The following is a 14,804-nucleotide window of genomic DNA, read 5'->3' on the forward strand; positions in this document are numbered from 1 at the left end:
TTGTATGTTTAAATATCATATAATCCTATTATAGAAATTCTGCTTTCACTCACACACAGAGTAAATGGGTCCTTAAAACATGATTATGAAGAATGTTGTAGTAAGAGATAATCAAGAAAGAATATGTATGCAGGAAAATCTATTAACTTGTGTGGGATACTATGAAAGTACCACAGTGGCTTAACTAGGATAAATTTATTTATTTTCTCAAAATCTTGAAGCCAGAAGTCCAATATAAAGATGTCAGCAGGTTTGATTTCCAGTGAAGTCTCTGTCATCAGCCTAAATGACATCTTGCTGTCTCTATTGTCAGTCTCTATTCATGTGCACATCCTTGATTCATCATTCTGTGTCCCAACATGTTCAAATAAGAGCATCCAAGTCCCATTGTATGAGTGCTTATTTCAATAATTTAATTTGAAAATCTCATCTCCAAACATGTCTTATTTTGAAGTACTTGGTAACATGAATACTGCAGAGAAGAGATACAATAAAAATTATAATGGACATGTTGATTGTAGCATGATTAAAATTTTACCTAACAGCTAATATCTACTTATGAGTATATATCATGTTTGTCTTTCTTGGTCTCTTGCCTCACTCAGAGATGCTAAGTAACAACAGGTACTCTGCGGGGGGAGGGGGGTGATGTATGAATCTCCCTGGGAAGGGACAATAGATTTTATGGTTGGACTGGTGGCAAGTGGGGACAGAAACAGGAAGGATCAGGTGAAGGAGGGAGGGACAAATGGAGAGAATATGGGGAGAGGTGACTGGAATTGGGGGACATATGGACAATGTGGAAACCTAATGCAGTGAAATTTTCTTGGAACCTATGAGGGTTACTGTCTTAGTGAGGGTTTCTATTGCTGTGAAAAGACATCATGACCACATTACCTCTAATAAAGAAAAACATTTAATTAGGGCTGTCTTACAGCTTCAGAGGTTTAGTCCATTATCATCATGGTAAGGAAACATGGTGGCATACAGGCAGATATGTTGCTGGAGAAGTAGCTGAGAATTCTACATCTGGATTCACAGATATGAAGAGTGACACTAGGACTGGTTTGGGCATCTGAGACCTCAAAGCCCATGCCCCAGTGACACACATCCTCCAATAAGGCCACACCTCCTAACAATCCCACTCCCTAAGAGCCTATGAGGATCATTTCATTCAAATCACCACAGTGATCTCAGTAAAGACTCCTAGTAATGGAGGCTATGTAACCTGAACAGACCATCTTCTGTAGCCAGGCAAGGCTTCCATCTTGTGGGGCTGAGAGCAACCGAGCTTTGAAATGTTGGACCTACAACTGTGTTGCCTACAAGTTATGCTAGGACAATGGTGGCTCAGAGATTGTGGGAGTAGGCAACCAATGGCTGGTCTAACTTGAGGCTTATGCCACAAGATGTTTGATAGTGCCTGGATGGTGAAGAACAGGAAGCTGGGTGGCCCAGTGACATAAGGTAGAACAAAGTACAACTAACAAAAAATAATTAAATACATTAATTAATTTATTATTTAATTAAGTTAGTATTAAAAGTAAAATAATACACGTAAAGGTAAATATAACAAAATGATTAATAAAAATAAAATAAATAATTTTTAGAAGTAAAAATAAATCAAAGTGAATAAATAAGAATAAATAAAAGAAAAAGAAATGTAAATAGTCAATGAAATGATTCCTAAGAATATTCTGCCATACTCATAGATTGATGCTTAGTTCAATTATCATCAGAGAGGCTTCCTCAAGCAGCTGATGGGAGCAAATGCAGGGAGCCACAGCCAAACATTAGGCAGAGCTCAATGAGCCCTGAAGAAGAGGTAGAGGAGGCATCAAGGTTGAAGAATCTAGGAGCACACAGCCCACAAAATCACCTAAGCAGTGCTCATAGAGGCTCAAAGGAACTGAAATGGCAATCAAAGAGCCTGAATGGGTCTGTGCTAGATTCTCTGCATATATGATGTGGTTGTTTAACTTGTCTGTGTGTGTGTGTGTGTGTGTGTGTGTGTGTGTGTGTCTCCTATTAGTGGGAATTGCAGTATCTCTGACCTATTGTTTTGCCTGCTTTTGAGACCTCATCCTAGGTTGCCTCATTCTGCCTTGATATTAGGATCTGTGCCTAGTCTTATTTCATCTTGTCATTCCATGTACAGTTGATATCACAGTTGATATCACTGGGAGGCCTGTTCTTTTCTTAAATGAATCTTTTTTTCTTTTCTTTCTTTTTTTGTTTTTTGTTTTTTGTTTTTTTTCGAGACAGGGTTTCTCTGTGTAGTCCTGGCTGTCCTGCAGCTCACTCTGTAGACCAGACTGGACTCGAACTCAGAAATCTGCCTGCCTCTGCTTCCCAAGTGCTGGGATTAAAGGTGTGTACCACCACTGCCCAGCTTGGCCTGCTCTTTTCTAAAAGGAAACAGAAGAGCAGTGGATCTTGGTGGGGACATAGGTGGTGATAGAAGAGCAGAGAGGAGTGGAGGGAGGGGACGCTACAGTCAGGATGTATTGTATGAGAGAAGAAATTGTATAAGAGGAGAGGGGAAAATTATAGTGGACAAGAATAAGAATATTTTCACTTTCTCCCCATATACTAGAATACAAAACTTATATGGACATTCTTTCAATATTGCCAGATAGTTTCCAAATGGCAAGAGTACTATTCCTTCAAGGTTAGATATACAGAAGCCATTATGGTAACATGATTTTGTTTGCCTAGACGGTATTGAATATGTTTACCTAGTAGAATATCTTAAATACATTTTGTCTAAATTGAAGGGAAGTCTAGATTTTTATATGGGATGAAATGAATGTACACAAAACGTAGATGGAGGTATAGTTGAGAGGCACTGAAGAACGTGATGATCAACAAGACTCTAGGAGCTTTGAAGTGGAGCTAGGTGGAGAATAAGCCCAATATCCAAATTAAATAGCCTGTGTCATAAAGTGGAAGAATCTAATTTTACTTGCTAAAACAAAATTTTAGCATTTATTTAAGAGCATTTCATTTTATCTGACATAACTCATAGAGGATGGCAGTACTATCCAGTACAAAATTACTATACCTGCCATTCATTAACTACTAAATATTTGACAGTTACCATGACAGGTGTTTTATACATGACACATTCAATTATTATATAAAACTAGTTTGATTTAGTTAGCTTTCAATAATAGATAGAATAGTATGGCTAGGTAGTTTTAACCAAAACAAATTACTACTTAATAACATGGAGGACACAAAGCTAAAGTATAAGACAGAGAGCTAGCCAATTGAGTACCTGGTAAGCCCTTCACATACTTCCTTTCTTGCTTCATCCTCATATGGTACAGAGTAAGACACAATATTCTGGTCTTTTCTCATGAGGGATGTAATTTACCCTAATGTTTCTATCCTCATTGTTTAATCTAAACATAATTTTTACTAAGTGTAGTGGCATATATCTTTAATTTCAATACTCAGGATGTTGGCTCCACCTCTGGGCAGGTTGACCTCTTTGAGTTCAAGGCCAGCCTGATCTATACAGTATGCTCCAAGCCAACCAAGGATACACAATTAGACCCTGTTTCAAAAATAAACACATAAATAAGTTACCTTCCTAAGGCCTCAGACCCTTGTACTGTTACATTAGCAGTTACTTTTCAACTCCTAAGTTGTATATGGTAGTGATGCCCTGTAATTTAAGCTGTACATGAAGATACATCTGGAGGAATGCAAGTTCAAGGCCAGTCTAAGCTACAAAATGAGTTCATTATCAACCTGAGAAATTTACACAGACACTATCTAAAAATGAAAATTTTATTATTTTATTTTTTAATTTTTTTTGTTTTTTATTTATTTATTTTTTTTTACACTCCAGATTTTATTTTCTCCCATATCCACCTCCGGACAATTCCCCATCCCATACCTTCAACACACTCCCTGTCTCCATGAGACTGACCCACTCCCTACCTCCACCCCACCAGTCCTTTAAATTCCCTGGGGCCTCCAGTCTCTTGAGGGTTAGGTGCATCATCTCTGATTGAACACTGACCCGGCAGTCCTCTGCTGTATACAGTGGCAGTATGCTTGCCTGCCTTGCAGAAGGTCCTAGACATTACACCCCTGTGGGACTACATAAGGATATCCTGGTTCATGGCTGGGCATGGGCCTGGAACCCCGAGACTCTAAGTTAGAAGTGGCAGGCGTTCGGCCACATCCCCAGAACACAGAGTCCTGATTCGAAGTCTTGTCTCTATAGACCTACATTGTTCACTCACATAGACCATTACAGCCCCTCCCAAAGTTCACAGGTAGAGGGCATGACCATAGGCCTCAGGCCCTAGGGATTTACATACTAATGAAAGCCAGAGGGCAGAGTAAATTAAGCATTCCTCCCTAGACCCTCTGCCTTTCTCCCTCCCTATTTAACTCAGGACTGCCCTGAGTTTCACGGAGGGGGGGTGGTGGGGGTGGGGGGTGGGAGTGGGGGTGTACATCCAAATCCATCTACCATCCCCCATGAAAATAAACCTTTCTGGAACCAAGGACTTCCTTGTGTCATTGGGGCCTGCCATCACCAAAGCCTCCAGCCTCTGGAACCTTAGATCTCTCCTGTATGTGGGACCCACAGAGTGGAAACCCTCCAGGACTCCTCCTCCTCCTCTGTGGCTTACTTTTCCCACATTTGACACCCAACATCAGGCCACAAACAGCCACGCAGCTACAGCAACTAAACAAGCTAGCCAAACATCTGTTTCTCAGCCAAGCAAATATAACAGACGAATGCTTTCCGCAAAGTGTGGCGCCAGGGCTATCTCAGTCTCTCTCTTGGCATGTGAGCTGCCAACCAAGCTTGCACGTCCCTGTCTCTGTTTTGCTGTGCCTCCCCACCCAGTGGTGTCTGGGGGCTCCAAATAGAGACATCGACCCCCGGGTCCACCTGAGAGCTCTGCCTTGCCTTGTGGAACCCAATACTAAGAATTCCCCACACCGGACAGGGCCCTGCCACACTTGTCTGGTGCTGTGAGGAATCGACTCAGTGAGGATTCTGTGCTTCTCCCATGCTGACTGAAGCTGCAACTCCTTAATTCCTCACCTGGAGGACCTCTCTGCGTTCCAGCCACAGGGACCCACATCTTCAAGTAAGCTAGCCAGGCCACCAAGTCTGCTAAGCAAGTACAGTAACCAAATCTCTCCCGCAGGTGCTGCCAGGGCCTCTTTCTTCTAATCCCCCATTTCTCTTGGCTGTGAGTTGGCCGATCGTGCACCCATCTTGGTCCTTCAGCGGCCTCTCAGAGGTCTGAGAGCCCAAGGGCTTGAGATCAGTTGGTTCCTGGCTGCCTCCAGGCCCAGGGATCCCCAATTCCTCTCCCTTCTCATTTTTCCTGGCTGTGGGTCAGCTGGTCATGTGCCCACATGCTCCCAGTCTCGGTCCTTCCGTGGCCTCTCAGTTGTCTGAGAGCCCAAGGGTTTGAAACCAGTCGGTCTCCAGCCAACTTCTGGCCCGGGGATCACCAATCCAAGAGCTCTGCACCCCAGCAGAACCAGACTGAGAATTCCCCATGCTGGGCAGGGCCCCACCACGCTTGCCTGGTGTTGCAAGGAATAAATTCAGCCAAGATCCCATGTGTTCCTGCCATGCTGAGCTACAGTCCCATCATGGCAGTTGCACAGACCCACAATGCAACAGAGATTCAAGCCCGCCCATGCCCACACATTGGCCTACATTGTTCCCTACAGGTGGTAGAGGATTCGGGCAAAGCCAGCTCCAAGAGTACCCCCTACTGGCACCCGCCAAGAACCTCTCCATGGAACTGTGAGTAACCCCAGCCTAGTTCACAAGACTAGGCAGGTCTCTTGCTGTCCCTCTTCCTCTCTTTCTCTCTCCACGTGTTTCTGACCAGTGTTTACTCTCTGACTCTTAGCTACCACTAGCTCCTGCCTAGCTCAAAAGACTAGGTCTCTCTCTGTCTCTCTCTCCTCCACATGTTCTCCAGCTCAAGGGCAAGATGGTGGCTCCCTAGCCTCCACATTGTTTATCCCCCAGCTCCATAGAGAGGGCTCCTTCACAGTGAACAGCTGGCTTTCAAGCCACAGCCCCTGCTGTGACTCTTGTTCTAAGACTCTTTCCCTTGGGTGAGAGATTCCCCTTTCATTTTGAGCTTTCAGGAGTGCCAACTTCAGTCTTTCAGGAGCTGCCTGCTGTCATAGCTTTCTTTCTCTCTTTCCCCCACATGTCCTCCAACTCAACAAGATGGCGGCAATTCCCTAATCTCTGTGCACTCTGCCCCTCCCCCAGGGGTCAGCCTTTGGAGTGCTGCCTGCCAGCTTCTCTCAGGAGCTGTTACCCCAAGCCAGCCTCCACTTGTCTCCCTCCCATGGCTCAGACTTTGAAACAATCTTACTCCTTCTGACTCTCCTATCAAGCCCCTGTGTTTCTTGCTTTGAGCTTTTCTTCAAAGTTGGCCTTATTTTTCTTCTCTGCATTTAGGATTCCTAAGAAAAACAAATGGGGATACCCTGGCCTCTCTGCTAGAGCACCCAGCCACCATGAGGCAGCCCAGGCACCACATGGCAGAGCAGGCCTCTCCCCGACTGCTTCTAAACCCACCATTATGACCTGAAACAACAGTGTTCCTGCTTCTCAACCCAAAATTTTCTTGTTTTTTGTTTAAATGTTTCCTTTTCTCCCCAAGAGAAACACCTAAAACGACAGTATTCATGCTTTTCAACCCAAATTTTTTTTCGCCTTTTAGTTTAAATGTCTCCTTTTCTCTCTAACTTGCAATATATGTCCAACTTTGTTTTTTAATTTTTAAGACTTCTTCAAGGTTCAAAGGTCATTTAATCTACTTCCATAGGTCAAATCAATGATGCTGATCACCATTTTTCAAACCTTAATTAACAACTAGTTTCTTTTACATGATGTTTAATTCCTCAGCCGTCAAAAATAGTCTCAAAGGTACATTCTAGGACTAAAATTTCCTCAAACACCTTTGGCTTTCTAGAATCTCAATGACATACCGTTAAGTGCTTGCTCCCAAGTAGCCTAATACTTATCACACACCCTTTGCAGGCATCCCCCTGGCGGGGTCCTGCTTCCCTGTTGTGATTATCCTACAGATGCTCCCACAAGTCCAGCAGAGACAACGCCACCTCCTGGAACCTGCCTAGGATGCCAAGCTGCCTTCTTCCAGCCACACCGTCTGACTGAAGACCCAGAGACACACGCTGAGATCCAGAGACACATGCTGAACTCCAGACACACGCCAAGATCCAGAGACACATGCTAAATCCTCCAGCTACAGATGAACTCTTTTGCCCAAAGTCAAATAGCTAAAGTTACATGTTAGTGAGGAAAACTTAATGTCTACCTAGATTAGTCAGATGTTATTACCCTCAAATTGTACCAACTGTAATTAATTGATTCAATGATCCCTTGCCTTCCCAACCCCCCACCCCCAACTGCCCTTACACTGTGACTTAATTGTGCTAACTCCTCTGGCCTACATAGTGCTTTCTTTCGGCTTCCTCATCCAAAATTTTCACCACAGATGACACAGTGACCCCCCCTTTTAAAAAATTAAAGGGGAGGAGATGTGGGACTGTGTAAGGGTATCCTGGTTCATGGCTGGGCATGGGCCTGGAACCCTGAGACTCTAAGTGGGAAACAGCAGGCATTCGGCCACATCCCCAGAACCCAGAGTCCTGACATGCAGTCTTGTCTCCATAGACCTTCATTGTTCAGTCACATAGGCCATTACAGCCCCTCCCAAAGTGCACAGGTAGAGGTTGTGACTATAGACCTCAGCCCCTAGGGATTTACATACTAATGAAGGCCAGAGGGCAGAGCAAATTAAGCATTCCTCTCCAGCCCCTCTGCCTTTCTCCCTCCTTATTTAACTCAGGACTGCCCTGAGTTTCATGGGGGTGGGTGGGTGGGGGTGTACATCCAAATCCATCCACCATCCACCATGAAAATAAACCTTTCTGGAACCAAGGACTTCCTTGTGTCATTGGGGCCTGCCATCACCAAAGCCTCCAGCCTCTGGAACCTTAGACTCTCTTCTGTATGTGGGACCCACAGAGTGGAAATCCTCCGGGACTCCTCCTCCTCCTCTGTGGCTTATTTTTCCCACACACCCCTGTATTTTTCACATATGTATACAAACAAAAAATTGAATCAGCACATATAAATTTTGAAAAAATCAAAAAGACTGAGTCCATAACAAAGTTAAATAGACTCACTTGTATGATAAATAACCAACACAGTTCTCAAGGTTCAGGGCTGGAGAGATGGCTTAAGATTTAAGAGGACATAGTACTCTTGCAGAGGATCCAGGTTCAGTTTCCAGCAACTGCAAAGTGTCTGACAACTTACTGTATCTCCCGTTCCTGGGGCTTTGATGTCTTCTTCTTACTCCTACAAGCACCACACATACACATAGGTGGTGTACACACATACACATACAGGTACTCACACATAAATATTTTTTAATTATTTTTTAATTTTTAATTTTTTTTATTTTTTTATTTTGTTTAATTTTTATTTTTTTACTTTGTTATTTTTTATTTTATTTTTTTATTTATTTTTTATTTTTTTATTTTTTATACATAAAATATTTAAAATAATTTCGAGATTTGTGTGATATTAAATGATGGCACAAGAACGGACTGCTGGTCTGACTCGATCTATAGCCTGTGCTCTTCCCCTCTTGCCACAGTAAAGCTGACCTTTTGGTTCTTATTTTTCTCCTCACTACTTTTGTTTCGAATATGATATATTTTTATTGAAATTCCTATATATTTAAATCATTCCCTTAATTGTAACCCAGATAATTTAAAAACAGATTTCGTGCTCAAAATATTGGATTGGATCATCTGCCAGAGTAAAACGAATAAGAGCATAAATGAGGAGTTTGCCTAACAAAAATAAAGGTGGGAACTGGTAATAAAGAGAAGGAATACATAAATGTGTATTTTTCTCTTAAAGTTCCTTCCTATTCTAAGTCCTCTTCCTTGATCTTCTACTCTACCTTCTTTTCCCTAAACTCCGAAGACACACCATCGCCCCTGCTTTTCCCAATATTTGAAGGAGGATACTACCTGTGAATATTTACAGATATGACATCTGCTGTGAAATTTAAAAAAAAAAAAAACATTAGCCAAGACAAAGGCTGAGCTAATTACAGACTTGAGTAAAAACAAATTGTGAAGAATCCTTGTGAGTTAGCTTGGGGAGGGTGATGTCTAGATGTAGGGTTTCAAAAGACATGATTCCCAATAAGGTGGAGTGACAGAGAGAATCCACTAAAATCACTCCAAGGATTAAATGTACAATCGGCTAAGTGACTGAGAAACTACACACCTCATGCCACAGGGGGCGCCAGAGAGGCGGAGCTTCCAGGCCGCCTCTCTCCAAGGTCCTTTCGTTTCCCTTGGAGACGGCCATTACTTCCTTCTTCACTGTTTGAGGACTGGGAGGTGCTGAGGAGGCTTTCTGAGGCCTGTTACTCAACAAAACTAGGAAACAAGGTGAGGAGTTTTGTGAGGCTGAGAAACAGCCATCTCAGAATAGAGTCCCCTGCTTTTGAAGCCGTTTCCTTTGGTCTTGGCTTTTGTCCCTTAGGACTTCCCTTCATCACCAACGGCTCCCTTCTTCGCAGAATAGTCCCACCTCAAAGTTGAGGGCCCTTATACCACTCGGCCCTACCCACAAGCCCCTTGTCAGACTTGGTCCACCTCAGAATAAAGTCCTCCATCTCTATCCCTGAGAGCTTACTTCTCTGTCACTCCTGCTTCCTTTCCCTGTCCCACCCATCCCTCCCTACAGCACCCCTGCCCCCAGTGAGCATAATCCCACTGTGACCTTCCCGCTTTTCCCATAGTTTGGCGCCATTTCAGAAGATAGCCAGTTCTTAAAAGCTATATTGTTGTTCTTAGTCTGTAAATGGACCAAAGGGAATAACAGTATTCTTGCCCTACTAGAAGCCCAGCTTTTATTTTCAGTTTTGTTCCATCTCAAAAAACAGCCAAGGCCCACAAAGTATGTTCTAAGTTCCACTCTCTGCCAACCTTAAAAAAGAGGACCTGTCTCTCAGGAAACGCTGCCCCTTTTAACAGCTTTGGCCCAACTCAGAGGGGCACCTCCATCGCAAAGCATAGAACATTTTTTCTATCTTAGCCACTGTTGAAAGCACTCTTATCACAGTGATCATCATTTTTTGTGTTGTTATTTTTAATTAGTTGTTTTTGATATTATTGTTCTATCATTTCCCTCCTCCTCTTTTGTTTTCTAAACACTTCCAATGTACTCACCTTTCTTCGCTTCAAATTCATGGCCTTTTTTTCTTTATTGTTATTGTTGTTCTTGTTGTTGTTCGTGGTGGTGGTGGCGGTGGTGTGTGTATTACTAAATACATAAATACAATGTGATTTGTTATATGCATATAATGTTACATGCATGCTTATTTTCAGGACTAAGTGTAGTCCAAACATGACCTGAGCAAGAGCTATGGTGATGTGGAAGGAGGAAAGCTCATGTGTCTCCAACCCTAGACAAAAACTAGTCAGTGATCACCATTTTTATCTGTTTTTGTGCAGTTTGAATACTATTTTCCCTTCCCTGCCACATACACCCTTGTTCTCAGTCTCTGATACTCCCACAGAAGAATCCACACTACACCTCAGGAAGCTGAGCTGTATTCACACTAGTGGAACACCCCAGAAACAAACATCATTAACAATAATTCACCTTATTTTAAATTTAGAAAAGCCCTGAGAAGAATGGGGCAATTGAAATATGTGTTCTTTTATGTCTTAAGGGGTTCAATAAAAATGTGGAGACAGCAAAATTTTAGTAGAGGAAAGAAGCCTATAATAAAAATAGAAAATGCAGAAAACCATAGGTGGACATACTCACAAAGACTCCCCATTTGAGGATCTGAGAAAGCCAAGCGTGAGTGTTCAATGGACATGTACTCTCTGTTCCTATTTAATTAGAGGCCTGAGGCTCTTAACTTGAGGGGAAAGGATCCTCATGTCAGCAAAAGAGGTAACACTATGTTATATAGAAAATTAAGAGAAAAACCTAAAGTGAGTGCTGAGGGAACTACCTATCTCAATATAGTCAAGAGGCTCCCAGACTGCTGCTGCCATTAAACTCTTGAGGTATAAGCATGGATATTATGTTAACTAAGAGTAATGAGATCTTTAGAGTGAACATAAGTTCCATTAGTCGGATAAGTATTTCAAGTATGGACAGAATTCAAGATAAGAATTCCATGGGAGGAATCAGGGTACTTTTCCCATGCTATGAGCCTAGATTTTCTGTGTAGTAGTAATGGGTCAGGCCTTCATTTACTCCCATGCTATGAGGCTGTAGCTGAAATAGTAGAGAGGGATTTTGGTTAGAGGAGATGGCCTAAATATTTCTACAGAACTGTTTAAGTACCATCTTGGGTGTGTGACAAGGAAGGGACAAATATTACTCAAACTTCTCAGAGACATAAAAATGGTGGTCACTGACTGTAGCTTTTGTCTAGGGTTAGAGCCTCCTCCTTCCACATACAACAGAATATCACAGAGAGAGAGTTGGCAAGTGGTAGAGCACAGAGGCTCATGATTTCTAAGAATTTGCATGAAGAATTGTCATGGAGAACTGAAAGAGTATCTACAACTTTAACAGGAGAAGGCATGAATGTCATCCTCCTACTTGCAGCCAAGCCCAGCACAGTTAGGAATGGTAGGCTGTGACCTAAGACTTATTACTCCTTCTTTCTTATGGAACAGGCAGTTAATAATAGAAGGCCAGTAAATTCCTAAAAAAGCATTCTCATAGAAACACGCAGAAGCTGACTTAAACACAAGGAGTCCTCCCTGATGAAATTCTCATATAATTTCATTCTCTCCTCATCAGGTGTCTGCATCACCAGAATATTATCTACACATCTTGCTATTGTCCCTAGCCAGAGTCATCATGCCTCGAGGTCATAAGAGCAAGCTCCGAGCTCAGGAGAAACAGCTCCAGACCCAAGGTGAGGCTAAGGCTTGTAGAGATGGTCAGGCAACCGCAAAAGAAGTGCCAAAGGCAGAAAGAGACTCCTCTGCTGCCTCCCAGAGCCAGCCTAAGGCTGAGTCTTCCAGCACTCCCAAGGCAAGTCAGAAAGCAACACCATCTGCCAAACTTATTCTGAGTAGCTCTTCCTCAAAATCAGATGAAAGTTCCCATGATGAAAATGAGCCTGGTATGCCAAAGGAACACCCTTTTCTGCACCAAGATATGATTGCAAGGAGAGCAATGGTTCTGCTACAGCACCTGCTCCACAACTACAATTTGAAGCAGCTCACTACCAAGGAAGAAATGCTGAAGGTTATCACCAAGAAGTATGAAGACGACTTTCCTGAGATCCTCAGGAAAGCCTCTGAGAAGCTCGAGGATGCCTTTGCAGTGGAAGTGAGGGAAGTCAACTCCAGTCAGCCCTCATACAACCTCATCAGCAAGTTGAAGCTCCCCAACAATGGGAGGATCCGTGCTGGCAGAGGCTTACCCAAGACCAGTTTCCTGATGAGTGTCCTGGGTATCATCTTCATTCAGGGCAACTGTGCCAGTGAAGAAGAGATATGGAAAATCCTGAAGAAGAAGCGAATCTATCCAGGGAAGAAGCACCGCATCTTTGGTGAGCCCCGGAAGCTCATGACCCACTATTTGGTGAAGCTGAAGTACCTGGAGTATCGGCAGGTGGCCAACAGTGATCCTCCAAGCTATGAGTTCCTGTGGGGTCCCCAAGCCCATGCAGAAACAAGCAAGATGAAAGTCCTGGAATATTTGGCCAAGATCAACAAAACAACACCTAGAGCCATCTCGATCCTTTATGAAGAGGCTTTGAAAGATCAGCAAAAGAGAGCAGAAGCCAGAGATGAAGATAATACTGACACCACTGACCAATCTACTGAAGGCTCCCCAGAAAAATCACCAGCAGCTTCTCCCACCCCTGTTGACACTTGAAGGTTTCCTGTCATCAAGAGATTTTCTTGAAAATACAAAATAATCTTAAGAGTTAGTAGGTCAATACACTGGGAATATCAGAAGATTATCAACATGTTTAAGCCTTTAATTGCTTTGTTTGGTTTGGTAAAGTTAAATGTAATAAGTGCAAGGAAATATTTTCCTTGGCTTGTAAAAAACATAGATAAAAGTTAAATGTTTATGCATTATACTTTGTGTGTATTTAATGATCTATATCAAATATATAGAATATATATATTCTATAAATATATTTGAAGTCCATGTGAAAGTATTAGAAAGGTAATATAATATTCCAGCCTCCAATTTTAGACTTTTTGAGCCAAGTTCTACAGTTTTGCCAGTAGGTCTAAATTTTCCCTTTCTGAGTTAATGTAAAGTAAAAAGGGTATAAGGTTTATGGTGTTTCTTACAAGAGCAGTCAAGTTGAAGTTCATTGAGCAATGAATGTAGCAAATATGGAAGAGTCGAATTAACAAAACTGGGTATAATTTTCGTCCATTAGTCATCTAGGTGTTGGGCTAACTGGAATTTTAAAGTAGTGAATAAATGCCATGACGTTACATGGTATACATTGGAGTTTGGGGAAAAATCCTGTAAGTCTATGCTAGCAGCTCAGATAAAATATACAGTGGTGTTGGGGTGGAATGGAAGTGTATCACCTTAATTGACACTTAATTTTCACAGTTCTGGATACAGAAAAGTGCAAGATCAAGGTGACAACTGACCCAGTTCATAATAATGATACCCTTATTTAATATTTTGAGGGAGGCAAGAAGAGGGAACTAAGAAATAGACAAAGGTAAAGGACAAGTGAAGAAAGAGAAGAAAGGCAGAAGAAGATAAGGAGGAAAGGAGTCAGTCAGGGAGAAGAAAAAGAAAAAAGAGGAGGAGGAAGAAAAGGAGAGTACAAGATTGAGTGAGAAAAAAAATATACTCTTCCTTTTTTTAGTGTAGCTAACATCAAAAGGCTGTCTTAATCTTTCCTAAATGAGATGTCTTCATTCAACTCCTCCCCTAAAGGGCTCAGCGATCTATGTGAAAGAGGATGCAAAAAGATTGTAAGAAGCTGGGCCATGGCAGCACACACTTTTACACTTGGGAGGCAGAGGCAGGTAGATTTCTGAGTTTGAGGCCAGCCTTGTCTATAGAGTGAGTTCCAGGACAGCCAGGCTTACAAAGAGAAACCCTGTCTCGAAAAACCAAAACCAAACCAAACCAAAACAAACCAAAATAAAACAAAACAAAAACAAACACCAAAAAATAAAAAAGATTGTAAGAGCCAGAGGTGGTAGTAGTAGAGTCGAAGAAAACAGTGTTTCAGACAACTGGAATGATATACAGATGAACTCAGAGAGACTGTGGCAGCATGCTTAAGACTGTGGGTTCCAGTTCCTCTTTTTCCCTTAGGGTGTTCAGGCACTGCTCTACACCAGGCAGGGAAGGAAAAATCTACTCCAGACCTTATGGATCAGCAAGATCCAGTCCAGCAGTGAATGTAGGTGTGGGGGCAGGGGGTGTCTGATCTGAAGTTTTCAGTGTTACAGCTCTTTTAGATGACATTCAGTGAAACAACTCTCTCAGACACCATTCAACAAAAAAGCTTGGACTTTTTACTCAGAGTGAACAAGGGCTATACAAATCTTGGAAACTGGGAAGGGATTCTTCTCAGGATGAATTTTCATTGCTGAGGCTTAAAGTACTGACTTAAGGGCCTTATTTGCATGGAGAGGCATTCCAGGAAGTTGAACCTGCAATTTCTGCATATGTGACATTTCTCAGTAGGGTGTGGGGGGCT

General features: G+C 42.4%; 1 protein-coding gene across 1 annotated transcript; it reads left to right on the forward strand.

Annotated features, from left to right (window-relative positions):
- The first annotated feature begins 11,959 nt into the window (after nucleotides 1-11,959).
- Nucleotides 11,960-12,988, forward strand: LOC114631924 (melanoma-associated antigen B4-like). Its single transcript, XM_028780317.1, has one exon. The coding sequence runs from the start codon at nucleotides 11,960-11,962 to the stop codon at nucleotides 12,986-12,988; it is 1,029 nt and encodes a 342-aa protein (XP_028636150.1).
- Nucleotides 12,989-14,804: the final 1,816 nt, after the last annotated feature.

The sequence above is a fragment of the Grammomys surdaster genome, unplaced genomic scaffold (genome assembly GCF_004785775.1).
Source record: "Grammomys surdaster isolate TR1022 unplaced genomic scaffold, NIH_TR_1.0 369, whole genome shotgun sequence".
NCBI classification, from domain to species: Eukaryota; Metazoa; Chordata; class Mammalia; order Rodentia; family Muridae; genus Grammomys; species Grammomys surdaster.